This window comes from Crotalus tigris, unplaced genomic scaffold, assembly GCF_016545835.1.
Source record: "Crotalus tigris isolate CLP2741 ecotype Arizona unplaced genomic scaffold, ASM1654583v1 scf7180000018445.1570621, whole genome shotgun sequence".
NCBI lineage: Eukaryota > Metazoa > Chordata > Lepidosauria > Squamata > Viperidae > Crotalus > Crotalus tigris.
In genome coordinates, this window is record NW_024097006.1 from 1,185,440 (window position 1) to 1,212,913 (window position 27,474).

General features: G+C 40.2%; 1 protein-coding gene across 6 annotated transcripts in view; it reads left to right on the top strand.

Annotated features, from left to right (window-relative positions):
* Positions 1–22,933, top strand: part of RAPGEF3 (Rap guanine nucleotide exchange factor 3) — a 61,571-nt gene extending 38,638 nt beyond the window's left edge. For all 6 annotated transcript variants that reach the window (XM_039352590.1, XM_039352593.1, XM_039352594.1 and 3 more), the window contains 19 exons: positions 601–747; positions 1,665–1,780; positions 2,752–2,840; positions 3,661–3,739; positions 5,009–5,159; positions 8,458–8,540; positions 8,903–8,942; positions 10,116–10,197; positions 10,780–10,926; positions 13,397–13,494; positions 14,482–14,607; positions 15,188–15,369; positions 15,942–16,032; positions 18,511–18,561; positions 19,732–19,819; positions 20,145–20,209; positions 20,689–20,743; positions 21,296–21,367; positions 22,216–22,933. In XM_039352590.1, the coding sequence (XP_039208524.1) occupies positions 601–747; positions 1,665–1,780; positions 2,752–2,840; positions 3,661–3,739; positions 5,009–5,159; positions 8,458–8,540; positions 8,903–8,942; positions 10,116–10,197; positions 10,780–10,926; positions 13,397–13,494; positions 14,482–14,607; positions 15,188–15,369; positions 15,942–16,032; positions 18,511–18,561; positions 19,732–19,819; positions 20,145–20,209; positions 20,689–20,743; positions 21,296–21,367; positions 22,216–22,334 (1,881 nt within the window). In that variant the 3' untranslated portion in view covers positions 22,335–22,933. The remainder of the gene's footprint in view (positions 1–600; positions 748–1,664; positions 1,781–2,751; positions 2,841–3,660; positions 3,740–5,008; positions 5,160–8,457; positions 8,541–8,902; positions 8,943–10,115; positions 10,198–10,779; positions 10,927–13,396; positions 13,495–14,481; positions 14,608–15,187; positions 15,370–15,941; positions 16,033–18,510; positions 18,562–19,731; positions 19,820–20,144; positions 20,210–20,688; positions 20,744–21,295; positions 21,368–22,215) is intronic.
* Positions 22,934–27,474: the final 4,541 nt, after the last annotated feature.

Genomic DNA, 27,474 nt, shown 5'->3' on the forward strand with positions numbered 1-27,474 from the left:
TAAAATTCTGTGTTCCAAAATTTCCCCTCCATCCCTGGACAATTTTAGTGCTAAAATATGTCCACATGAATGAATTTTCCCATTGCAAATCAGCTTCCCATTCCCTTATGTTTACATACAAACGTATGTGTCTATACATAGAGAAAAGGAGTAGGGCACAAAGGTAAGGTGGGGAAGCGGTATGGCCTTTTGTCTGGTGTGCTCACTTCCTATGTATGTTTATATTACTTATCATAAAATGGTGTCACGGTGTACAGCAGCCATATAATAGAAAATAAATATATCTAAGAGGTTAAAGTAGGGTGGAACACCATGTTGCTGAATAAAAAGTTTACCACCTCATGTAAGACATCCTGGGGTTGTGCCTTTGCAAGGCAAAATTAATATAGCTGTGTGTACTTAACCTTCTCTCCTTACAACAGTTGTCCTTAAAACCTTTCTTCCTAGGCTGTGTTTAATCTGGTTAAGTTAGAAACAAGGTACAGAAGAACAAATGTGTGGTTTTAGTAGTCAACTGATCTCAGTAGGACAGCTCATGTTTGCCAAGGTGGTATCTAGACTTTGTGAATAAAATAATTGGTTCTCTCACTCGTTTTGCAGGGCTTAGTGTGCACCCTACATGAAGGTGATGACTTTGGCCAGCTGGCACTCGTGAACGATGCCCCCCGTGCTGCCACCATCATCCTTCGTGAGGACAGTTGCCACTTCTTGCGAGTGGACAAAAGGGATTTCAACCGGATTCTCAAGGTAGGCATGGAAATACATCATGCTGGAGACTGAAGCTGTTGTGTTTGGGAGACAGATTTGCAACATTAAATATACTTTTGATTGGTAGAAGGAAGCTTATCTCTTGTACAAGGAAGTTGAGAACACTGAAGGATGGAGAGGAAGTTATATAAATAAAGTTCATAGTCTACTTCAAATGTAAGCCATGAAGTGCTTAGACCCTTGTCTGTCTTCCATTATTTGGGTTTCCAAATTGTTCCTCATGGTTGTATCTTTTCCAGAACCCAGTTACCTTTCTCTTGACTTCAACTCCCCTGCCCTTAATTTATTCTATTTTAACTTATTTATTCCTAGCTAGAGTGGCAATATGTGGCTTTTCAGAATGATGGTGAATGCAAATTCCCATGTTTAATGACCCAAACTACTGTAATCAAGAACTGGAAAACCACACATTGCACAATTGTCTGCATTATTGCCTCTCTTGGTATTGTTCTAATGCAAATTGTATTATGCCACTGCTTCTGCTACCTCTGATATATGTTAATAAGAATCAATTGGAATATTAGAGCAATGATGCAGAGTCCTAAATGGAGGATGAATAGGTATTGTAGATTTTTTCCCCCAACAGTTGCCAGTCTTGATCACACTAGTTAACCAGCTTCCTTGCGGTATTTAACTGCATATTGCAGATTTCATGCAAAGAAAAATGCTAAGAGTGTCTATGATTAAAAATATGCTTCCCTGCTTTGATATTTTAAATTAATCTATCTGGATGTTGTGCCTTATGCCAGCATTGTGACAAAGTAGTGGGGCTGCCCAGGATTAGCATAGGGATGTCAAATCTAATAAAGAATTCAGAAATGGAATTATTTCTTTTCTTTTTTTGGCTAGTGTCTGATGATGTAAGCCAGCCCATAATCATTTGCTTTTCTTCCTAGGATGTCGAAGCTAACACCCTACGGCTAAAGGAACACGGGAAAGTGGTTCTTGTTTTAGAGAAGAATTCACAAGGGACTAATTCCGGTCACCTTGCTGGGACTCCGGGGAGCAGTAGGTACAGCAATCTGCCCCCCTTCATTTCCCTGCTCCCTCCTCTACATTTGCCTCCTCATTTCCCCTCCCCCTTTTTCCTTTGATAGAATAGGGAATAATCCCTTGCAGACAATCTTTTCTCCCCCACCCCATATATTTTACGGGGAAGTCACTAATTCCTTGTGAATGTGGTGCTTCCATCTCTTTGTTTCAGTAAGGTGCAAGTTGCCTTGTTGTTAAACTACATGCTGATTTCGCTTATGTGTGCACTGCTTTGGATGTATACAAGGGTGGGATCTGTGCAGGTAGTTCTCAACTTACTACCACAATTGAGCCCAAAATTTTTGTTGCTAAGCGAGACAGTTGTTAAGTGAGTTTTGCCCCATTTTAAGACCTTTCTTGCCACAGTTGTTAAGTGAATCAACTTCAGTTGTTAAATAACACGGTTGCTAGTAACACGTTTGTAAAGTGACTCTGGCTTCCTACCTTGACTTTGTTTGTCAGAAATGGGATCACATGACCCTGAAATGCTAAACCTGCATAAATATGAACCCATTGCCAGGCATCTGAATTTTGATCACATGACCATGGGGATGCTGCAATGGTTGTAAGTGTGAAAAACGGTCATAAGTCACTTTTTTCGGTGCCGTTATAACTTCGAACAGTCACTAAACGAATGGTTGTAAGTCAAGGACTACCTGTACTTATTTATTTATTATGTTTGTTTGCTGCCCATCTCACCACAAGGCGACTTACTGCTTATTTACTGCTTACAGGCTGGTATAGATGATTACAGTAATCATATGGAACTAATGTGAGGAAAACCATCATGGCGACATATGCAACCAAACTGTGGGTTCTTAAATGTGTCCAAGAAGGGCTTCCAAACTTGATGAGTTGCAGCTGTTTGGTAGATGTTAGCTAGGTCTCTAGATATCTGTTTCCATGATATACTTGCTACTTTGGATACCAATAATTTGTTCTTTTCTTCAGATATTCAGTAATGGCTGGGACCCCTGAAAAAATACTTGATTACCTATTGGAAACCATGCGTTCAGACTCTACGCTTTCTGATCCTGTTGGTGAGTATAAAATAGTTTGCATAAAGGAAAACCTCCAGAACAATTGTTGTTCTATAAGCCAATACAGTGTGAAGTTGAGGATTGTGGGCAGCTAATTTGTCCAGAGCAGAACTGAGAATTGTATTCTGGGGATGATTACAAATTAAAGTTTCCTAAGGCAGATATATGCAACCCAAAGATGCACAAAATCATAAAGCTCCTTCAAATATTGCGATGAATGGTCACTTCCACTGTATTACAAAAGGAAGATTCCTGGAGACTTAACTTAATTATTTAACTTAAATAATTTTAATGGTTGAACTGGCCCCACCCACTTTTCTTCCTGAACCCAGATGTAGTCGGATATGATCTCTGTCATTTCCCTTCTCCAGGAAGTCACTCACAGGCCAAGAATAGCATTCCTGTTCCAGTTCGGCCAATTAAAAGACACTGTGCAGCTCTGCTATATATTTTTTTTCTTAAGGGCCTTTGTCGAAAGAAACAAGATGAAAAAGATATGGGAAAATAACCATGCTATCTATGCTCCCAATTAAAAAAAAACTATCTGTTTAGGGTTCATACCTTGCCTGGAAGGACTCCCAGCCCTAACCATGTAGATGGTTTTTAAACAGGAATCCTTGGACTTTATTTTAATAGAAGGGAGCTTGCTACTTGTTCATCCCTTTGGTTTAGTGGCATGTGGTTATTCTTATATTGGAATATGTATGGAGTGTCAAAGCAGAAGAGAGCAAATGGAAATCTTCTATGTTAGTAGGCAGTAAATTAGAGCACCATCTAGCCCGAAAGTCATATTTCACAATGGCTTTTTTCTTCTTTGCAGATACATTTCTGGGAGATTTTCTCCTAACGTACAGTGTGTTCATGCCGACTCCACAGCTGTGCCGAACTCTGCTCCAACAATATCCTTCTTGGTTGCCTCTGCCTTGGATCATAGATGGAGAAGGCTAGTCAGCAAAAGGCTTTCTTTGGAGGGAGACTGCACTGGATTGTTTTAGCCAAATTCCCTCCGTGCATCTTCTTTGTTCTAGATTGTTGCAGTGCAATGGAGGGAAGAGACAGCACTTCTGGAGGGCCAGAATTGGCCCAAAGTCTGTTAAAATCTTAACTTTATGCTAGGGAAATGTTCCTCAACTAAATGCCCCCAGATGTATCAAATTATAATCCTCATTGTTCTCTCTCTATTGGAATTCTAGAAGCCACACAGGCATGTTATAGCAAAATATAGAAATGGGGTTTGCTGTTTTTTGTTTTTAAATTCTCCCCAGAAACATCGTATCAGTCCCCCTTTATACTGTGTTTCTGAATCCCAATCAAGTTTGATATACAGTAACAGGAAAATCATACATACCTGTATACACACAGATATATATCGACTTCCAATATGTTTTTTTTCCCTTTAAGTCTCCTTTCTCTAACTTTTCCATGCTGTAAGCATTGATAGTTATGAGATCCATATAGGTTGCAAAATTTTGCATTCGGATGAGGAGTGGGGGTGAGGACACACAACAACTTTAAGATGAAGTCTCAGTCAAGCTGTCTATTATCAATCTTCTCCAATGCATCATCTCCCAGGTGTACTGAACTGCAACCCTCAGTTTTCCATGTGGAGGCAGTAGATGGAGAAGCTTTGTCTAGAGTCCATGGAGGGGCTGGTCAGCTTAGGATGGAGCCCAGCAACTCAGAGGCCCACTGTTGACTCTTGCCTGCATCTGGCTACTGCCACATTTAGAATATAGCCAACAACATTTGATGGCAGGCTATACAATACCCCCTCAGTGTTTTTAACCTCATATCACACTGGACATTATAGATGAGTTAAAATGCCAGCTACATATTCTTTTTGAAACCTGCTACTCTCAGATACTACTGCCAAGAGAAGCTAAGCCTCACCCAAAAACAAAACTCCCACCCTTAGAACATGTATGTCAGGGGTCTCCAACCCCTGTCCGTGGACCAGCACTGGGCTGTGGCATGCCAGAAACTGGGTCGCACAAACAAGTGAAGCCTCATCTGTACGATGCAGGCAACATGCAAAACCATGCCCTCTCCGGTTTGTGGAAAAACCTCACTCCACAGAACTGGTCCCTGGTGTCCAAAAGGATGTGGGCCACTGCTGTATGGGGTCTGTTTCATCATCCTGGGCCTGTACCTCCTTGACTTACATTCACCTTCCATTCGGAACCTTCGGAGGGCTCGGAGCAGGACAAAGCTGCTTATATCCTGGGGAAAAGGCAAAAGATCCTGTGGTTGGTCAACCAGTGGATGTCTCTGTATGGACGGCTGCTGCAAGCAGAGGCCTGTGCTGTGGCCTTTTTGCAGGTAAGGGGAGATTGGTGAGGACCCAGGGCACAAAATTGTCTTTAGGGAGCAACAGACGGGGCAATAGAATCAATTGTTTTACAAAATTGTTCTACAAAAAAAGACATAAAAATTGAGGGGGATGGGAGGTTCAAAAAATAAATGAATTGGTGTGGCTCAGGAGGCATTTTTTGCCTGGATACCTATGAAATATGCACCTTTGTTTTCCCTCTGAGCTTCATATGTGATGGTGGTGATAGTGATATAGTATTATTATGGTTTGTGGCATAGACAGCCAGATGCTTAGATTGGATTTGGCATGTTTGTTCACTTATCGAGTCTTTCCCAAGGACCTGAGATAGACAGATGTAGGAATTTTGATGGTATTAAAAATATTGTCACAGGATATAGTCAGTTCCAAGTAAGGCTGCCTTTGGCAATTGACTGCTGGTGATTTTGTCAATGGTAGTGGTGTTCAAGTGATGCTCCAGTTGTTTTGGGATATTATTATTGTTATTATTATTACTACTACTACTACTACTACTACTACTACTACTACTACTACTATTATTATTATTATTATTATTGTTATTATTATTGATCATCGCACAGTCAGCCAGATGTTCAGACTGGATTTGGCATTTTGTCTACCTATCGAGTCCTTACCCAGGACCTGGGATAGGCAGATGTGGATGTTTGATGGTAGTACAGATATCGTCGCAGGATGGAAGCAGTTCCTAGTAAGGCCGCCTTTTGCAATTGACTAATAGCGAATTTGTCAATGCCAATGGTGTTCAAGTGGTGCTCCATTTGTTTTGGGATTGCACCCAAGGCGCCTATGACTATTGGTACTACCCTTGCTTGCTTTTGCCACAGTCTTTCTATTTCTATTTGTAGTTCTTTGTATTTTGTTATCTTCTCCAGTTCTTTCTCTTCTATTCTGCTATCTCCAGGCACTGCCACGTCCACTATCCCGACTTTTTTGTCTTTCTTATCGACAATTGTTAAGTCTGGGGTGTTATGTTGCAGGTGCTTGTCTGTTTGAATTCTGAAGTCCCAGAGCAATTTAATTTTATCATTTTCCATGACTTTCTCTATTTTATGATCCCACCAGTTTTTGCTTACAGGCAAATTATATTTTTTGCAGATCTTCCAATGCACCATTGTTGCTACTTTGTCATGCCGCTGCTTGTAGTCAGTCTGTGCAATCTTGCAACAGCTTACCAGGTGGTCCACTGTTTCTTCAGCTTCTTTGCATAGGCGGCACTTACTGTCTGTTGCTGTCTTCTCAATTTTGACTTTGTATGCATTTGTCCTTAAGCTTGGTCTTGTGCAGCCAGAATTAGTCCCTCGGTCTCTTTCTTCAATTTTCCTGCTCTTAGCCATTGCCAGGTTTTATTATTATCTGCTTTCCCCAGCTATTTTTTTCATGTATTGGCCATGTAGTGCTTTGTCTTCCCATGCCTCTATTCTGTTCTTCATTTGGTCTTTCTTGAAGGCCAGTTTGGTCTCTCCAGTAGTTAGTAAGCCTTCCTGATATACTAATTTCAGTGCCTCTTCATCATTGTTCTTCAGATATTCTTCCAAAGCCATTTTTTCTTCTTCAACCATCTGATGTACTTGTAGCATTCCACACCCACCTATTTGCCTTGGTAGAGAAAGTCTATCAATGTCACTGCGTGGATGAAGGGCATGATTCATTGTCATTATTTTTCTGGTCTGCCTATCCATTGCTTTTAGTTCTGCTTGAGTCCAGTCCACTATTCCAGCTGTGTACCTAATGACTGGGATTGCCCAGGTGTTGATTGCCTTTATGGTATTTCCTCCATTGAGTTTGGACTTTAAGATCGTCTTCACTCTCTTGATGTATTCACCTCTAATCTTTTTCTTGACTTCAGTGGGCTTGATGTTGTCAGCTTGAAGGATACCCAAGTATTTGTAGTATTCTTCCTCGTCCAGACTCTTAATGTTATTTTCATGGGGCATCTTGATTCCTTCAGTTTTCACTATTTTTCCTTGTTTGATAGTAAGTGTGGCACATTTGTCCAAGCTAAACTCCATTACAATATCTTGGCTATATATACGGACAGTGTTGAGCAGCGATTCTATTTCAGATGATGTTTTTCCATACAGCTTCAGATCATCCATATATTATTATTATTATTATTATTTGCAGTCAGCCACATGTTTAGACTGAACTTGGCATTTTAATCCACCTATCAAGTTCTTCCCAAGTAATGTAATGCTTGGATCCAAGCAGTGTGTCCTTTTGCAATTGACAAATGGAAATTTTGTCAATGTGCAGATTTATTAAACGCCATCCAATTTTTTTTTTTTAGTAAGGCACTTAATGTGCCGATAACCACTGAGATTACCACAGCTGGTTTATGCCATAACCTCTTAACTTCAGTGTTCAGATCTTGATACTCTGTGATCTTCTCCAATTCTTTGTCTTCTACTATCCCTGGTATTGCCCCATTAATTTCCCACACTTTCTTTTTTTAAACCACAGGTAAATCTGGTTTGTTATGTGTCTAGATTTTATCAATTTGTATTAAAAAAACCCTACAGTTATTACATGCTGCCCGTCTCGCAGCAGCTCTGGGTGTTGGGTAGGAAAACCCATACCCACCAAGCCTGGAGATTAAAACATATGAAGAACGGCTGCAGGAACTGGCTATGGCCAGTCTAGTGAAAAGAAGGGCTAGGAATGACATGATAGTAGTATTCCAATATTTGAGAGGCTATCACAAAGAAGAGGGGGTCAACTTATTTTCCAAAACACCAGAGGGCAGGACAAGAAACAATGGATGGAAACTAATCAAGGAGAGAAGCAACCTGGAATTAAGGAGAAATTTCCTAACAGTGAGAACAATTAACCAGTGGAATGGCTTGCCTTCAGAAGTTGTGGGTGCTTCATCACTGAAGAATTTAAGAAGAGATTGGACAGCCACCTGTCTGACATGATGTAGGGTCTCCTACTTGAGCAGGGGGTGGGACTAGAAAACCTCCAAGGTCCCTTCTAATTTGTTCTAATTTGAATTCACATAGCACACATACATACAATCATGAAAAACCTCAGCAATCTTCCCCAACAATCTTTGCAACTGAGATTATTGGAAGCTTGAAGTACCCATTCTTCCTCCTAATTTTACTGCCATTGCCACCACAGTTTTATAGATAAAACAAACTAATGGGTCCCATGTGTATTTATTTTTATGCAAGTCATGTTGATTGACTAGCATTTTTCTCCCATTATTATGGACTTGGAAATCTGTCTTGTTGCTTTTGCTAACTGGTCTTGGCCAATATGTTGCAGACTATGTCAGAATACACAACTCAAGATGCTCGTCTGGGGCCCCTGGTTCGGGAACAAATCCAGGATCGCCGGAGAAATAGAGTGTGAGTCTACTATATCATCTCAAACTGTCTAATTGTTTTTGGGTTGTCAGAAAAGAGCCTGGTCATAAGTAGGACGATCATGGCAAAAAGCCCAATTTTCTGGGAAGTCTGAACACAGGTATGGGCAGATGTCAAGTTAAACAATTGCAGCCAAATGTTTGCATAACAACCTAGACATGTTGATATATACTTAGAAATAAAGAATTGTAACCAAGAACTGTAGAACACTTGAAAGAGTGGTTTATTGGGCTACATGGATCCTTGCAGTTTTAATACTGCTGCTGTATTTTCTCAAAAACAAAGCCTCTAGCAGTCTAAGTAACTGTTGTGATCTGACATAGACTTTTCTCCTTTTTGAATAGGATAGAAAATGGCAGCAACTGTGGATCTCCAAAGCTACAGGTAAATTCCTGGCTTTTAGCAAGAGGTTCTTCAATTATTTTCTGATCCTTTTTCAGCAATTGCAGGTGTCGTTCCCAAGTAGACAAGCTTAATTTTGCTTAATTATTTTCACTGACTTTTTGTGTGTGTGTGTGTGGAAGTAAAAGCAGAATTCAAGAAGGGAAATAGCTCAGAAGACATTTGGACCTGCTACACGTGGTCATACTTTCTCTTTCATTTTATGGCACAAAACCCATCTTTTCATTGTGGCAACCTTTTCCTTTAAATGCTTCTGTTATACAGGGTCTTGCTTCCTTCCTCTCCCTTCATCTTCACACCTTATCATAGAGCGTTACAGGAAAAGGGAACCAGGATAGATTCATCTCATTTTCTTTTCTAGAGAAAATGAGACATGCAGAGCAGTGGTGGGATTCAAATATGTGAACAACCGGTTCTCTGTGTGGATGCTGCTTCCGGAAGTCCATTCTGGGCCTGGGCAAACAAGAAAATTAGCTACCGGTTCTGCCGAAGTGGTGCGAACTGGCTGAATCCCACCACTGATGCAGAGGCAACTCAACATTTTTTGTCCCAACATCTTCCCAAGGGTTTCTGATGAAAAACTAAATTCTGTAAGCTGAATTACATTGCTTAATCCTGGTATAGGGATGTGTATGCTAAATTTTCAAAGCATATTTTATCTTTCTAATTAAAGACAAGAGAGAAAGAGAATAAGAACTTTACTCTCAGCCATTGTAAATCCTGGTTTATGGGCTATCACTCTAATTTCTATTATTTTCATCAAACAGAATGTATGTATTTGCTAGCCTATATCCTGAAAATATTTCTAGGAAAAACCTGAATTTTCTTCCTACATCTAGATAGAGAAAGATTGGGAGAGAAAGAAAGGAGTACAAGTAGTCCTTGACTTATAACAGTTTGTTTAGCGACTGAAGTTATGATGGCTTAGCAACAGGAATGTTCAGCTCAATTGTGGTTGCAAGTCAAGGACTACCTGTATTTTTGGACACCCACATTTGCATTAAGTATCTTTAAGGGACTGATGTGTGCGGTATGGGGAAAGGACTTTCCTGTTAAATTTTGTGCATATTAGCCATAAGCATCCACTTGTACTGTGCTATGATTTCTTGCATGGTAAGATTTTTTTTCTGTGTCTTCTCCTTTTTTCATTCCCAGGTCAGGAATGTTGTGAACCGGTTTGTCATCCAAGAAGAAACTTTTCTGAACAGCAGTTACACCATGCAAATCAAGGACAAAGGTCATCATGATTTCCCTGCTTATGGTTCAAACTAGTCTGCTTTTCCATTGTGTAGTCAGAACAATTATTACTGTACCAAGATATGGGAGCTTGGCTCCATGAGATGATGGCAAGGTTTTGATTCGCTTGATGGATTATGATATATTCCCATTGTGGCGAACCTATGGCACGTGTGCCACAGGTGGCACGCAGAGCCCTCTCTGTGGGCATGCGCACTGTCGTCCCAGTCCTAGGCCTTCAGCTGGGTTTTATCTTTTTGCTTTAGGCCTCCGCCACCGTGTGCAAAAAAAAAAAGGTTCAATTTCAACTTCTCGCGGGAAAAGAAAAGATCTTGCAAAGTTGGAATTGATTGATTGAACTTTTTAGTCCCACCCAGCCTGCTGTTATCACGGCAGCCATGCCCACCAAATGGGCCACGCCCACCCAATGGGTCATGCCCACCTGGCACCCGACAATACATAAGTGGGTTTTGGGTTGCAGTTTGGGCACTCGGTCTCTAAAAGGTTTGCCATCACTGATATATTCTATATCTAAGGAATAGCTTCTGTGCTAACTCTCTTTCCTTTTCATCTTCCTCTCTAGTTTCATATGATATATACAGACCCAACTATTCCTGCCTTACCAGACTGTTACAGGTGAATGCCTCAGTTCAGGAAGTCCTTGCATCATTAGTAGACTGTCAGGACTGGAACAAAGACTGGATCCTAGTCAAGGTTAATTCAGCAGGAGGTGAGCCCGCTGTAACCGTTTAGGTGCTGTTTCCTTGGGAAGATAATGAAGCCATGCTAGTTTTGCAGGAGTTTCATGGAGATGCCAGTCATGTAAATAGGAGTTGCTTCATCCCAGTGCTATACACGATCCATCTGACAAAACCCCTTTTCCAAGGATACAAAAAAAAGTAACAATTTATAGCTGTTGGCTATCTGAAAGTCCTTTAAATGTGCTTGGTCCATGCGGGTCTGTCATTGGAAATTGACATCTTCAAGAATTTATCAGTAGCATGAGACAACTGAAGGAAATTTCCCTACCCTGTTGCCCCTCTGCTTAGTCTATCTTGAGGCAAAGAGTAGTGGCAGCAGATGGTCTTGTCAGCAGGAGCTGTTGATGCTTTCCACCATAGTATTATCAAGTCCTCAGTGGAATGAGCTCCCTCACTCTGGCTCCAGAGACATTTTTGGAGTTTTTAAATAATGGGTAGGGATGTCTATGGAGATTCTCAGTCATCCAGGTCATAGTTATACCAAAGATGCTTTTTCACAAGACAATTGGACTTTCTTGTTTTTCTTTGAAGATGTTTCACTTCTCATCCAAGAAGCTTCTTCAGCTCCACCATTCAGTCAGAGCTAAAGAAGCTTCTTGGATGAGAAGGGAAACGTCTTCAAAGAAAAACAAGGAAGTCCAGTTGCCTCGTGAAAGAGCTTCTTTGGGATAATGGGTAGGGATAGCAATGACAATGAGCACACCAATGGAAGACTTGAAAGACAAGTCTGGGGACAGTTCATCATGTAGAAAATTTATGTACTGTAGCTGGGCAGTAAGAGTTGACAATGACTTAATGGCATATAAATCATATCAGGGGTAGCAATTTTGGGAGATGGATGTTCCTGCCTTCTGCAGTGACAAGTGGCTCCGCTATGGCAACACTGTCCTGGAGCAACTGAGGGTTATATCCAAATTGGTGTTAGTCATACATATATTTCAGTAGTGTCAAAACCACAGAACAAAGGATTCCTGGATGTTTAAAGCTAAAGTATTTGAGGCAGGGAAGAAGAGTGTGCAGGTGAGTTAGTTTCCATGAAATGATTCTGAGACTCCCTGTTCACAATTCTAGCAAAGTTTTATAATCTGAGGAAATCATTTCTCTGATTTTTTAACATTGTACCAGGAAGGCCATATATATTATGGATGAATATATATTATGGATGAATGTCCATGTGGCACTTGTTTAAATAAAAAAAATATGGCAGGAGTCTCTCACCTGAAGCATTGGGAGAAGAACAAGGCTGACATTAGTAGAGTATCTGATTCACCAAGACACACTTCTAATTTTCAAATAATTTAAATCCTGTATCAGTTTAATCATGCTATGCATCTGATGGAGTTAAAAGCTTCTGGCTTTTAATAAAATTTGTTAGTCTGAAAAGGTGCTCCCAGAATCCTGATTTTTCTACCATAACCTATCTCCTCCTACAGTCAGCTAAGGAAAGAGTAAGTTTACCTACCACTGTTACAGTGTGGTTTGTAACTTGTTTATCCATAACATTCATCTATCATGTTGAATGTTGGCTCAGCTGTTGTTTGTTACTATTCTCTCATGCTTCAAATGGTCTGGCTTCCTTCAGAACACAAGAAAAAAAAAGGCCACATGTGGATTTGTCTACATCTACCAGATAAGGACAAACTGCCCCCTCTTGAAGACCTCCAGGGTTGTCTGCCCTGGGGGCCCAGGCTGGTTTCTCCTCACCCCTCCTTCATTTCCCTGTCTTCACACTTCCCTTTCCATGTTTATGCTGGGAAGGGCATAACTCCCTTCTCCTCCCCAGCACAGTTTGGCTCCTGACAGTCTGCCAAACAGCTGTTAGTCCAGCAGTGGAGCAAGAATCCTCAATGAGAAAAGCATCCCATAAAGAAAAGTTTCTCCTCCTTTTCTATTTAAATGGAATTCTGCTCCCCCAGGTGGGGAAGGGCAGACCAAATCAAACTATCTTGATGCACTGAGAAGAGGTGATTTAACCCTGTTATTCATGCATCTTTTAGTGGGGATGAGAAGAAAGTTGTATGTGGAGCTGCATTTATATGTGCATGCAGATGTTGATCCCAGCTATCATTCATTCTCACATGCAGCCCTTGGAAGACCCTATGAAAGGATCCACTACTTAGGTTTGTTTTTAAATGAAAAGCCACATGGCAGTTAATGTCATGTATGACCAGCTACTACAGTACTTGATTCTGGAGGAGGAAAAGATTTATTATAATGAATGTGAAATGGGCCTTTTTGAATCAGAAACTAGAGCTAAATTTACTAGCTAGGTAAGAGCTACTGAAGTGAGGTGTGGTTCTCTAACATGGTTTGTGGAAGGGAAGGCAAAGAGACGTAACAATCAGTCAATATTGATGCTTTGCTATATGCTGCCTCCTCGTGGCCTGTTGAGAAACAATTGTATTTCTCAACCTGCTTTCTAAAATTGGATTTTGGCAGATAAAGTTGTATTGCCCATGGAAGCTTTTGGTGTGTTTACATCCCTGGGGTTGAACGAGAGGCTTTTTGCTGTCAGTGTTCAAGAGCTTCACAACTTGGTGAGTATTCCTTGTAAATACACACAAGGGGAAATTTCCCACATTTTTTCCTATCCTGTTTACCATTACCACCACCCTCTCAGCCCAATTATCAAAGATAATTCTGGCATATAGAAAATATCTGGAGGAAACTTTACAACCATAGGAAGTGGCTTTTTCCCCCCAGTAGAAATGTTATGCTGAATTGAAGTGATGAAGTCCCTGAGGGGTCTACAACAACTTGCCACAGCCAACTCACTAAAGCCAACTCCCTGTGGCCAACATGCCACGGCCAACTCATGCAGGACAAGACTTACACTGATATCAAAGAAATGGTGAAAGAAAGGATGCCAAAGGAGGGACAAAATGAAATGTGAATGGCAAAAATTACAATAATTTTGTAATTATTTTAAATAATTAAACTGAATTGTTGAATTGTCCTGCAGGGAGTTTTCCCATGGTGAGTTGTCCCTCGGCGAGTCGGCCATGGCAAGTTTGTTGCAGCGAGTTGTCTCATTCCATCCCTGAGTTGCATGAAATTGGAGAAGGAGCAATCTATACCAAGATCACGGAGGGAGTATCCCAAATCAGACTTTAAATTAACTATTGGGGGGAAAAAACCCACAGATCTTTATCTGCATCCCTTTCACTTTGAAGCAAGATACTGATAAAAGATATTTCCAAACTGAGGCTGTATAATGATTCGGGATTTTCTGCATATGGTGTTGGAGTTACAGATTTGTGACAGAAGGTTAGAATTATCTATAACTGCAGATGTTCAGCCCTCTTTCCTAAATGCCAAACAAACACCCAAAGCTCTTAAAAGGGGTAGGTAAGGCTGTAGTACAGTTGTGTGGAATGGGTGTGGTAGGATTCATACATCTTCACTTTTAGTGTGACCTGGGCTTAGAGTTCAAACATTTCCTGAGGTTCCATTCTAGGACCCAGCATGCACTGTCTGTCTGTACATAGCAAAAATGGCATGCCTTTCTCCTTTTGCTTGCCAAGGCGCCTCACCCTGAACAGCTTGGCCCCAGTATTGGTTCCTGGGAAAGTTTGGATTTCATTAGTTCAAAGGACCTGGCTAATCAGTTCACTGAACATGACTGGAACCTCTTCAAAAGCTTCCATCAGGTAAGGAAGTTCTATTAATAAAAGATAATATTTGTAGCTCAAAGTTGAAATGAGGGCTCCTTGGTGCTCTCTGAGCTTGCATGTGTTCTTGCAGACCCTTCATTATCCAAACAAGGTAATGTTATCATTGCTAGTAAGGAATGCTGTTTGCTGTCAGTTTAAATTCTGGTGTCTTGCCCTGTCAGTGTTGGTGGGGGTGGTCTTAGAGATTCTTTAACAGCCCAATCAAAGAATCTCTTAAGAGATTCCATTCCATTCCATTCTATTCCAATTCCAATTCTAATTCATCCTAATTCTAATTCTAATTCTAATCCATTCTAATTCTATTCCATTCCAATGCATTCCATTCCATTCCATTTGCTTACAAGGACTGATGCTCCCAATCTTTCCATGAGTTATTCACCCGTCATTGTTGGTAATGAGCTGAGATTTCTGACTATTGCTTTGTGTCTAAAGTCAAGGCAAGCAGAGATCTAGCCGTTAGCATGCTCATTTGAAAGAGAAATTAAGGCAAGGCCTTGTGTCTTAGGACTGGAGCTTGAGAGAAATTTCCTGACTGTTCTGCTTTTTTTTTTTTAAGGTGGAGTTGATTTACTACGTGGTTGGGCCACAGAAATTTCCCAGTGCAACCACAGCCAACGTGGAGCGTTTCCTGCGTCGTTTCAATGAGCTGCAGTTCTGGATCACCACTGAGCTCTGCCTTTGTCCTGATGTTATCAAAAGAGCCCAGCTGCTCCGCAAATTCATCAAGCTGGCTGCGCAGTAAGAATCTACTAATTACGAAAATATTTAGTCAGAAGTGGGTAGACTCTATGCTTACAAGATCTAATGCCTTTTTATGAATTCCTTGAGGTCTATCAGTCAAGACAAAAATAATTAACAATAAGATACCTTTTAGTATCAGCTCCCAAATGTGTTCTCCCCAGAGAACAGTTTGTATTCCTTTCACAGAAAATTCCATTTTTGGTTTCTTCATCAGTTTTCTAGTTTCAACTTGCTAATTTAAAACCATGTAATTCAGGAAATCAGCCAGCTTGACCAAAGGCAAGGAAGGGATTGAATGAGATGTCATCCATAAAGCAGGTTGTCTTTCCCTGCCTTGTGCTATTGCTGTTATTAACCATTAGGATGACTCTCTCCCTTCAAGCACTGAAACCCACCTTGTAGATCCTGATTGACTTTTTGGAGACCTCTGAAAATGAAAAAAAGATATTTCTTTCCATGGGAATGGAGCCTCTGCTGTTTTTCCCTTTGGAAACTCTTGCAATTTATAATCAATTTTGTTTGGGATTTCCATTCTTGGCTGAATGGTGTTTCTGTATTTTTGGTTTCAGCCTAAAAGACCAAAGGAACCTGAATTCCTTCTTTGCTGTGATGTTTGGCCTGAGCCACTCTGCTATCAGCCGCCTTTCTAGGACTTGGGAGGTACATTTCTACTCTCCAAAGAAGGGGAAACAGTTGAATTGATATGCTTGGTCTGAAACTATTTACCTACATTAACGTAAACTGTGTTCAGGAGAGCAGTTTGTTGTATCTTCCAATTTCACATTTGCCACTTTGAAAAACTCCTCCCAGAGCTGTTATCATTTTTATGGGGTCCTGGTTAAGGAAATGAAGGAATGCAAAATAGTAATCACAGCCTGATTGTGTGTGTTTATGGGATATGAGGATGATCTGACTACAACATCTATCTAATCAGAATAGAGCTGGATGGGACCTTGGAGGTCTTCTAGTCCAGCCCCCTAATCAAACAGGAGTCCTTATATTATTTCAGACAAGTGGCTGTCTAGTCTCTTCTTAAAAACCTTGAGTGATGAAGCACCCACAATGTTGGAAGGCAAGCTGTTCCACTGATTAATTGTCTCACTGTTAAGAAGTTTCTCCTTAATTCTAGGTTGCTTCTCTTCTTGATTAGTTTCCATCCGTGTTTCTTGTCTTGCCTTCTGATGCTTTGGAAAATAAATTAACCCCTTCCTCCCTGTGGCAGTCTCTCAAATACTGGAATACTGCTATCATGTCCCCCCTAGTCCTTCTTTTGGAGCAATCGCTCCATTGATTGCTAAAGTTGATTCAGCTGAACTGGCTGGTTAGGTGGGTGTCTTCTTCCTCTCTCACTTGCTCCATGTATGTCCCTCTTGAAACTGTGCTTAGTTCCCAGATTGATGGAATATACTGATCAAGGACATGTGCACTGTGTTTGTGTAGCCATAATAATGAGTTTGGGATCGAAGAGGCAGGCCTGAAAAGCATTATCGCGTATACAAGATCTTCTGGGAGGGGAGATTCATTAACAGGCCTTAACAATCAGTTACTGTGTAAGAAGTAAAGGATAGTAGCAAAATTAAAGCAATTAAGACCATGTTTTCCAGTATCTCAAATACATAAGGAATGCCCAGAAAGGAGAATCTTGGCTTTTCCCCATTGACATTTATTTATCATGTAATTGCCGCCCATCTCTCAGACAATTCTTTTCACGAGAAGTTAGATTCTTAGAAACTGGGAAGAGGGTGATGAGCCATAGAATTCCAGAGCAGGAAAACATCTGAGTATTATAATTGCATATTTGATGCAGTGAATCAATGCAAGTTGAATGTAATAAAACAATGGATAAGTCAGGTATTACTAAAAGTTTTAAAGCAGTGACGTACCAAATCCTGTAATATGTCCATTTGTGGTCAGGAGAGAGATAGGGTGTCAAACGCTGTGAAGGGATTAAACTGTTGCAACTGTATGACTTATCTGTCCCAAGCTGAAATAAATTTGGCTCAAAATGGGTCAAAATGAGCATTTTAGGGGGATTTGGAAAGCAGATGACTCTAAACTGGGTTGTGGAAGAAATCCACCATCTCCATTTGGAGGTAACTCTTGGAGCACTGTGGCCTCTGTTATTCTTGATTCAGAAGTTGTGTGGAACAGTATTTATATGGAAAAGATATCTGTTTGATATCTGCTTGTGGCAAAGTTGACACAGAAGAGTGAATAATTGCATATAAAACAGTGTTAAGCAGAGGAAATTGCAAAAACAAGTTGAGATTTTCATTTAAAAAATAATTTGCAGAGTAGAACGTTGGACATGTGTGAATGTTGAAACATTGGGAATTTATATGGCTGCCTAATTTACATTGTAAGCCTGGATGGTTTACAGCTCTCTCTGAACTAGACAAAAAAAAATGATTCAAATGTAAAAGCAAACATCATTAACAGTGACCTGGCTCACATTCATATTCATTCATAGGAAGATTATTCATCCTAGCTCCCAATGCCGGGAAATAGCCAGATTTTGAAATATCAACTGGATGGACCTTAAATCAGCCTTAAGAAGGATTAGTCTGCTTGTTTATTTTTGTGGTTCATTTCTATGATTTAGTTTTTATTGAATTTTGTTTTTATGTTTTGTAGCGTGGATATGGTATTCTGATCACTAACAAACAGATCACACAGGCAGCTAGTGGGTTATTTGCATGTTCTGCCACAGAACAGATATTCAGTTTGAGAAGCAGTGCAGATTTCTTCCCTAGAAATTTTATTGAGCACAAATCGGTGAGGCATTCTTGGGTAGCTAAGGCTCAGAGATGATTCACATCCTTTTAGTTCAAAGGGGTTCTTGACAGGATGAGATGTATGCCAACAAGGAAGGCCTTCCTTGGTCAATTTAGGCTGACCTCTTTGTCCAGGGACATAACTTCTAGTAGCTTTTCTTGATGGATTTAACAAAGTTGACAAAGCTTTAGTTGTTCTGCATACATATGAAAATTCTACCAATGGGTTGGATATGTCTGTTCTTTTTCACGGGTGCAAAGTCCTACTTGAACAAATATAAGTTGAATGCTTTCCCTAATTTTCTGCATTAACTTATTAGCCATTCTTGACAAGCCTCCCTCTGATTTTTTCTTCATATTACAGAAACTTCCATACAAGACAAGAAAGCTATATGGCACTATGGAACGGATGTTGGTGAGTGGAGAGATATTCCTTTCTGTCTTTGGAAGTGTTGTTTCTTCTCTCATTTTACATAGTATCCCCACTCTGATTCCCATTTTACAGATGGGCAACTGGTGCCGAGAGAGCGGCTTGTGCCAGTTTTTATATTAGGAGTTGCAGCTAGACTTAAGAGTAGTAGTTTCAATGTTAGCCAGAATAATTTACATTCTGACTCTCAGGTGCTCAACAGTTTATCAGGATCCTTCCACAGAAAGATAATATAGCCTGATAATAGCCTGATGGAACATAATCTACCTAGACTAGGATCAGAAATATTCTGCACCTTCCTCTCTTTCTCTTGATAGACTTTCTCACAAAGGTGGGAGCTCAGTTATTTGTGTTGGTCAAATTTAGATCTCTCCCTGAATGGATTCAATGAGAACTCAGTTTCTTCAGCTCTTAATTTCAAAATCTGCTGAGGAATTCTGTCCTTCAGTAGATGAATGGAAATCTATTTCTGGACCTCTGAAGATACGAGGGGTTGAGGATTATGGAAGAGAATCCCTTATATAAGCTCAGCAAACTTTTCTGGAGGTTGGATGCCACTGTGCAATCTTGCCTTATGACCTCAACATCAAACACACACCCTATCCAACTCATTATTAAATATTGTCCAAAATCTCATGCTATTGCCATTATGATAGTCAACACTCAAATTCCAAGTTGTATTGAATCTCCATTTAAATTTTGCAAGATTTTGGCACTGTAGCATGAGGTTTCCTGTGAGATAGTGTTCTAATGAGGCTTAGCAAGTTTTTATTTTTTCCCCCAACTATATAATTCTGAACATATATTTAGGGACTTTGCATAAGCACGGAGGCTAGCAGGGGACAGCCCAAGGCTTTATTTCCCCTTTTTGCAGCCCTTGGATTCACCTCTTATCTGACAGTACAGTTTTCAAAAACAAAACTGAGCAATTCCTCCCAAAGCCCAGCTCTGTTCATATTCTGTAGTCTTCAGCTACACCCTCAAAAGTTAAGTCTGGCCATTGATCTCCAGAAGATTGCCAGGGCCTGCTAATTCTTCAACATTTACAGTCCAGATGAAGCCAGACAATTGAAAAATGGGTTTGGACAAGCAACAGTCTGCCTAAAGCATGTTTGACTACAAGCATCCCATCTGATTTACCTTTTTTCTTTCTAGGATCCTTCTTGGAATCACCGTATTTATAGACTGGCTGTGGCTAAGCTGTCTCCACCCATGATCCCTTTTATGCCCCTCCTTCTTAAAGGTATAATTGAAGGAATCCTATTGAATATACATAAGTACAGTTTTAAGTAACTGACAAGTAAAGCCTCAAAATCACCATCGCTAGTTCAGAGGTTCTAAAACATGAAATGTAATACAACTACATTGAAACCAAAGAAGCAGCTGGCAAATTAATTCTACTTTTTGCCTATGTACATATTTAAGAACTTACCAAAAGTGAAACTCAAGGAACAAAAGGTTTCTTATTCAAAAGTTTTCGAACCTGTCCGAGAATTACAAAAGGTAGATGGTCTCCATTTCTTTTTTTTTTTGCAACAAATGATGAGATACTTGGATTCATTTTGCAGATATGACCTTCATTCATGAGGGCAACCGTACCTTGGTGGAGAACCTTGTCAACTTTGAGAAGCTGGTGAGTAGAAATATGGGGCAGGGAAAATTGAAGTAGACTGGCCGTTGTGCTGTTTTGTGAGTGAAATAGGACATTTCATTTTGAAAAAAAAATATTCACTAGCTGGAAAAAACGACTCTGGTGTTCTGAGAAAGAGGTGTGGTGGCACACTGGTTAGAATGCTGTATTGCAGGCTGATTCTGCCAACTGCCAACAGTTCAATTCTGAACGGCTCAAGCTTGACTCAACCTTCCATCCTTCCGAGCTCGGTAAAATGAGGACCCAGATTGTTGGGGACCATATGCTAACTCTGTAAACTGCTTAGAGGGGGCTGTAAAACATGGTGAAGCAGTATATAAGTCTAAGTGCTATTGCTAGTGCTATTTTGACTGCATGCATGCTGTGTTAGTTGGTTTTTCAGTCTACAAATAGCTTGATTAGAGAAAATAGAGAGAAAACAAGTGAATAATTTACCACAAGCCCATATCTATCCTGTACAGCGCATGATGGCCAAAGCTATTCACCTTGTACATCACTGTCGGAGTCATCCCAACCGTGAGTATAGGAGACTGCTGGGTTTGGGGGAATTGTGATCAGTGAGGATCAAGGGAAGCAAAGCCTACACACTGCAGTCTAGAATGGTTGCCACACAGGATTCTTGCACAAATACAGTTTCCTGATGAAATATATTGATTCTCTCTACCCCCTTTCAGTTTACAAAGCAATTTTCAACCAGAACATCAAACTAATTTGTAATGTTAATGTTTCATCTATTTTTAATTCCAGTAAAAATTAAAAAAATTAGCTCATCCCATTCCTAAGAAAGTCATACAGTTGAAAAGGGAAGATTTACAGGTGATCTGAATCACAAGGTGAGAGAGATGCATCAAGAGACAAATAGCTTTCCTGGCTAGATGTTTTACAAGGATGCTTGCATTATAATAGCCATTTCTGTTAGAGCTGGAAGGTTCAGGAACATAGAAAAATGTCTTTGCAGACGACAAAAAGCAGAAGTTGGCAGCAGCTGGCTAGGAAATAACACATTCCCCCCCCCTCTGTAAACTTCTGACTTTCTATTTTTACTTTTCCTCTTCTCCCTTTCTTCAGTTCCCCTCTCTCCCTTGCGGAGTCGTCCCCAGCACCTCTTGGAAGAAGCTCGGGCAATGCGCGCCTCAACCTGTAAGCAAGTGAATTGGGGAAGGGTTTGTGTGTATGTCTCCTATAAATTGTTTAACTGTAGGTTTTTCCTTTGGAACTCTCAAATCATTGCATGATTTATATTGCTCTCCTTTTCAAAAGTCTGTATTGGTATTTTCTCCCCCACCCTATCCAATGCAAATGTAACAACAGTTGTTAGGACTATGTCCTAACAGAGGTTTTCATGAAAACTCCTTGGAAATAACTATAATTCCATGATAGAGTTCTGAGTCTGTGTGCTAAAGGATCTGGATTCAGCCCCTGGCATCTACAAGTCCATGGAAATGGATGAATCTCTTAAATTTTAAAAATGCACTGCTTTTTAGACTGCAGCAAGGGATAAGCAGCCCCCTGTCTATGGGCCATATAAATATCCCACCTCCACCCCAGCCACAGGTGATGGCAAACTTTCAGCAGCATATGTGTTTGTGAGGAGGTGGAGTATTGGAGCATTGGAAAAAGTAAAAGAGTTGGGTCTTAATACACTACTTTGCTCTAAAATAATCATTGTCTCCTACACCAGGGGTAGGCAACCTTGGCTCTTTTATGACTCGTGGACTTCAACTCCCAGAATTCCTGAGCCAGCCTGTCCTACACCTATCCCCCAGAAGGCCAACAAAGTTGGTCTCAGTTTTTCAGGAGACTTTGTTACATCACTGGCCACATCTGCCTTAGAAGCCAAAAAAGAAAAGATTCTGCCCATTTAATTATTTTCTTGCTCAATATAGCTAGGAAACTTTGTCAACTGATCCTTTATTTAGTGGTGTTCTGCCTCTTTCAGTACTATTGTGGATGATAGATTTCCTTAATCCTGGTTTGTTTCATTTCAGGCTCAGAACAGTCCCTCAGCACTCGAAGTCCAGCTGCAATCTGGGCCCATATCCAGCCTCTGAGAGTGATTGACAGACAGAAGGAACTTTTGCGGCTGTCACGAGACCTTGAATCTTGATGCTGGAAGATTGCCCAAGCAAGGACATAAAGCGTGCCAAGGATTGTTTGGGAAGACACCTTCTTGTGGGTTAGGCCAACTCTCCTCACATTTGGCCAGAGGAAGATCTCAAGCAGATAAGAAATATTGTGGTGGCACATTTGATCTGTCCTGATAATTGGAAAATAGTTGACATCGCTGCAGAGCCTAAGGAATGATGTATCACCTGCCTCCTTTGATGGTTTTACAGGCTGCAATATTTCTGGTGTGAAAAAAGACCACTTTATGGAACTCTTTGAGCTGCCTTACCAGGAAAGGAGCAAAGGAGCTCCCATTTATCAGTTATCAGTGTTCAACAGAAATGTGTTTTGTTTTTTTGTTTTTTTTTTTTTAAAAAAAGAAAAATGGGAAGATTTTTTTGGGGTGTGTATGATGAATTGTTATTTTCTGACTTGGAGTTTCCTCTCTTCTGCCAGGTTCAAATAAGATTCTTTAAAACATTTGAATTGAGCCATTTCCTTCCCTCCAGTTGAGTTGATTGAACTAATGAGCAGAACATACTGATGTATTTATTTATTCATTAAATGTATATCTTGCTTTCCTCCTGGAGCTCAAGCAGAGCACACAGCATTTCCCACTTCAAGTTTTTCCTTACTGGTGAAGTAAGCTGGACTAATGAGGAGATAGTGGCTGGCCTAGCAGCTTCTATGGCATATGATGGACTCAGAACTGGATTTTTCTGCTCCTAGTCTAGCGCTTTTACTTCATTGAGACATCACATCTCTTGTATGTAATGCCAGTAGGCAATTTGATAGAAATGGGATGCACCAGAAGGTTACAGGAGATACAGGAATGCTTCTTAGAATGGTGTACAAGCTGCCATTCATGCCAATGGAAGCTTTGCCCATAAAAATTCATGGAGTTGCAAACATCTTCTATCACAGCAACAGGTAGGTGTGCAGGAATTACCCGATCCAAGCATCCATATGCCTGCCCTCCTCATATTGTCATGGAGGCAATAGCAAGGCTGGTTGAAGAAGGTTGTAAAATCTGGAGCTGCCCTCCCACCCACAGATGGAGAGCTTCTAAGCAAATGGCAGGCTGAAATAGATTAGAGGTGAGTGAGAGTACAAGTTGTCTATGAACCAATGCACAGAGTATGAGGAATAAACAGGGTGAATTAGAAATTCAAGTAAATGAGGGCAGATATGATATTGTTGCCATTACGGAAACCTGATGGGATGAAACCCACAAATGGAACATACAGCTAGAGGGATTTAAAATATTTAAAAGAAACAGACCAAATAAAAGAGGAGGTGGAGTTGCACTACGTATAAGAAACAACTACATCTCTACAGAAATAGAGCACAACAATGATGAGAACTGTCTTGAATCCATTTAGGTCAATATAAAAAGGGGAAAAATGACATTGCAATAGGTGTATACTATAGGTCACCCAACCAAACATAGGTAATAGATGAACTTTTTGCTAGTCAGTTAACTAAGGTATGTAGGAAGCACATCACAATAGTAACGGGGGACTTTATTCTGACATCAACTGGGAGACAAACTCTGCCCGAAGTGGAAGATTAAACAAGTTCTTGACAAACCTAGCAGACAACTTTGTCTCCCCAAAAGTAGAGAAGGGAACTAGAGGATCAGCCATATTGGAGTTAATTCTCACAGAGATAAAATGATAGAAGATGTTGAAGCTTGGGGGAGCCTTGGGGGGGGAGTGATCATGCAATATTGGAATTCAATATTATGCAAGTACAAATAATAGAACAAAGTCAAATTAGAGTCTTGGACTTTAAGAGAGCTAATTTCAATAAACTTAGAGAAAGCCTGGGAAGGATTCCATGGATGAGAATCCTCAAGGGGAAAACAACTTAAGAAGCTTGCGAAATTTTGAAAAGTGAGATTATTAAAGTCCAGTTTAGCACAATACCAATGAAGAAGAAAAATAACAGCACTCAAAAGAAACCAGCATGGCTGCATAAAGAACTGTCTGATAAATTGAAAGACAAAAAGGATGTATAAAAAAATGCAAAGAGGGACACATAACTAAAGCAGAAAATTAGCAAATAGCCCAAGCCTGCGAAGTTGAAGTGAGGAAAGCTAAGGCTCAAAATGAACTAAGGCTTGCAACAAAAATAACAAAAAAACTTCTTTCAATATGTAAAACACAAGAAAAAAGTCAAGGAAACAATTGGTTTTTAATGGGAGAAAGTGACAAAAAGGTAGCAACAAGCAATGAGGAGGTAGAACTTCTTAATTCGTTTTTTTTGCATCCGTCTTTACACAAATGGAAAAAACAGCCCAACCTATCAAAAACAGTATTGTAAAAAACAGATTAGGAATACAAGTTAAAATGGGCAAGAAAATGGTAAGTGAGCACCTGTCCATCCTAGACGAGTTCAAATCACCAGGACCAGATGGACTACACCCCAAGGTTCTGAAAGAACTGGCAGATGTGATATCTGAACCACTGAACTATATCTTTCAAAGATCCTGGAGAACTGGAAAAGAGCTGATGTAGTTCCCATCTTCCCAAAAAAAAAAAAAAAAGATCTAGGAAACAACAAACCTAACAGCCTGACCTCAATACCTGGGAAGATTCTGGAAAAGATAAACAGCAAATCATTGAACACCTAGAAGCAAACAAAGTCATAACCAAAAGCCAACATGGGTTTGTCAAAAACAGATCATGCAGACAAATCTTATTGCATTCTTTGATAAAGTGACAAAATTAATGGACCAGAGGAATGCTGTGGATATAATTTACTTGGAATTCAGTAAGGCATTTGATAAAGTAGACCATAACCTACTACTTGATAAGATAGAAAAATATGGGTTAGATAGCATCACTACCAGAGGGATTTGTAACTGGCTGACCAACCACACTCAACGTGTGGTCCTTAATGGAACTGTATCTACATGGAGGAAGTATGCAGTGGGTTACCACAAGGCTCTGTTTCATCAGTGATTTGGCTAAGGGATAGATGGAGAACTCATCAAATTTGCAGATGACACCAAGCTGGCAAGAATAGCCAATACTCCAGAAGATAGGCTTAAGATACAGAAGGATCTTGACAGATTTGAACATGGTATAGTATAAGTCAGGGGTAGGGAATCTTGTTTCTTTTATGACTTGTGGACTTCAATACCCAGAATTCCTGAAACAGCCATGTTGACTCAGGAATTCTGGGAGTTGAAATCCACAAGTCATAAAAGAGCCAAGGTTCCCTACCCCTGGTATAGGTGGTACCTGACTCAATAGTAGAAACTGTGAGAGAGATCTTGGAGTCCTAGTGGACAATCACTTAAATATGAGCCAGCAGTGTGCTGTAGCTGCCAAAAAAGCCAACACAGTGCTGGGCTGCATTAACAGAGGGATAGAATCAAGATCACATGTAGTGTAATACCACTTTATAATGCTTTGGTAAGGCACACTTGGAATACTGCATCCAGCTTTTTTACATCCACGATGTAAAAAAGATGTTGAGACTCTAGAAGGAGTGCAGAGAAGAGCAACAAAGATGATTAGGGGACTGGAGACTAAAACATATAAGGAACGGTTGCTAGAATTGGGTATGTCTAGTTTAACAAAGAGAAGGACAAGGGGTGACCTGATAGCAGTCTTCCAATATCTCAGGGGTTGCCACAAAGAAGAGGGAATCAAGCTATTCTCCAAAACACTTGAAGACATGACAAGAAGCAACGGATGGAAACTAATCAAGGAAAGAACTAAGAACCTAGAACTAAGGAGAAACTTCCTGATGGTTAGAACAATTAATCAGTGGAACAACCTGCCTCCAGAAGTTGTGAATGCTCCAACACTTCATTGGTAACACTGGAAGTTTTTAAGAAGAGATTGAACAGCCATTTGTCTGAAATGGTATAGGGTTTCCTGCCTGAGCAGGGGATTGGAGTAGAAGACCTCCAAGGTCTCTTCCAACTCTGTTATTCTGTTAAGAATCAAGAGGTTGTGGCTGCCCACTTCTGTTTCTCCATACAGAAAGTGAGTGCTTCAGTTTGCCTGAGACAGATATGGTGTTTGATAGGCAAATCCATCCCTAGGGTAATGTGACTTTCTGTCAATGAGCTAAAGAGGTTTTCAGGTGGGACAGTCTAATGGAACTCTGTGTTAACATAAGAGACTTTCAGGGGACCAGATCTTCTCATAGGGTTATGCAACTCTAGATTAACCAGCTGTAGACTGCATCACTGAGAATTGGACACGATTGAACAGAAGGAACAAAAAAGACTAAGCAAAGGGATTTTTGATTGGGCAAGTCTACTTACTAGTGCATGCAATTCCCTATTTGCCAATTGGTATATTGCAGGGGTAGGCAACCTTGGCTCTTTTATGATTCGTGGACTTCAACTCCCAGAATTCCTGAGCCAGCATGGCTGGCTCAGGAATTCTGGGAGTTGAAGTCCACAAGTCATAAAAGAGCCAAGATAGCCTACCCCTAGTATATTGGGTAGAGAGAATTTGAGCAGGCAAATGGTGCTGGTCATGATGGCGGCAAACAGCTCCATGTGAGCCAATGGACGCTGGGCCCACAATCCTTCTCCTAACAAGGATTTATTGCATGGTCATTTTTGTAAACAATATGTTTTCTATATTATCCTTTATTTTTTTATTCTGATTTTGTAATTATTCCATTATGAATATATAACTTTAACATATTGTTGTGTATGAATCTGTCTCTCTAATGCTATTCTAGGGCTGGGGGGGGGTGTAGGAGTTTCTAACCTAATTGGACCTGCAGATTCTTTAGACCAGCCAAAGGCAAGAAGAAATATTTTAGGTACTTCTAATCTTCAATATTTTAATTGCAATCCTTTTTTTTTTAAATGTATATAGCGAGTCAAAGACTTTTGCAGCAGTAATTGCTTTCTTTCCAATTTCAGTAGGAAATGCAAGCTGAATTTGCAAATCCTTAACGAATATGGCAACCAAAATACAGGAGTACTTCAATTTATTTTTCATTCTCTGTATTTTGTATTGCAGTTCTTTAACCAAAATGTCCTTAGAGAAACATTCATGTTAGAGAACTAGACATACATGATTTGCAAAAAAGATAGCGTAGAGAAAACATAATAAAGTTGTGTGTTTTAGGGGAAATAATCACACGTACATAAAACATACTAG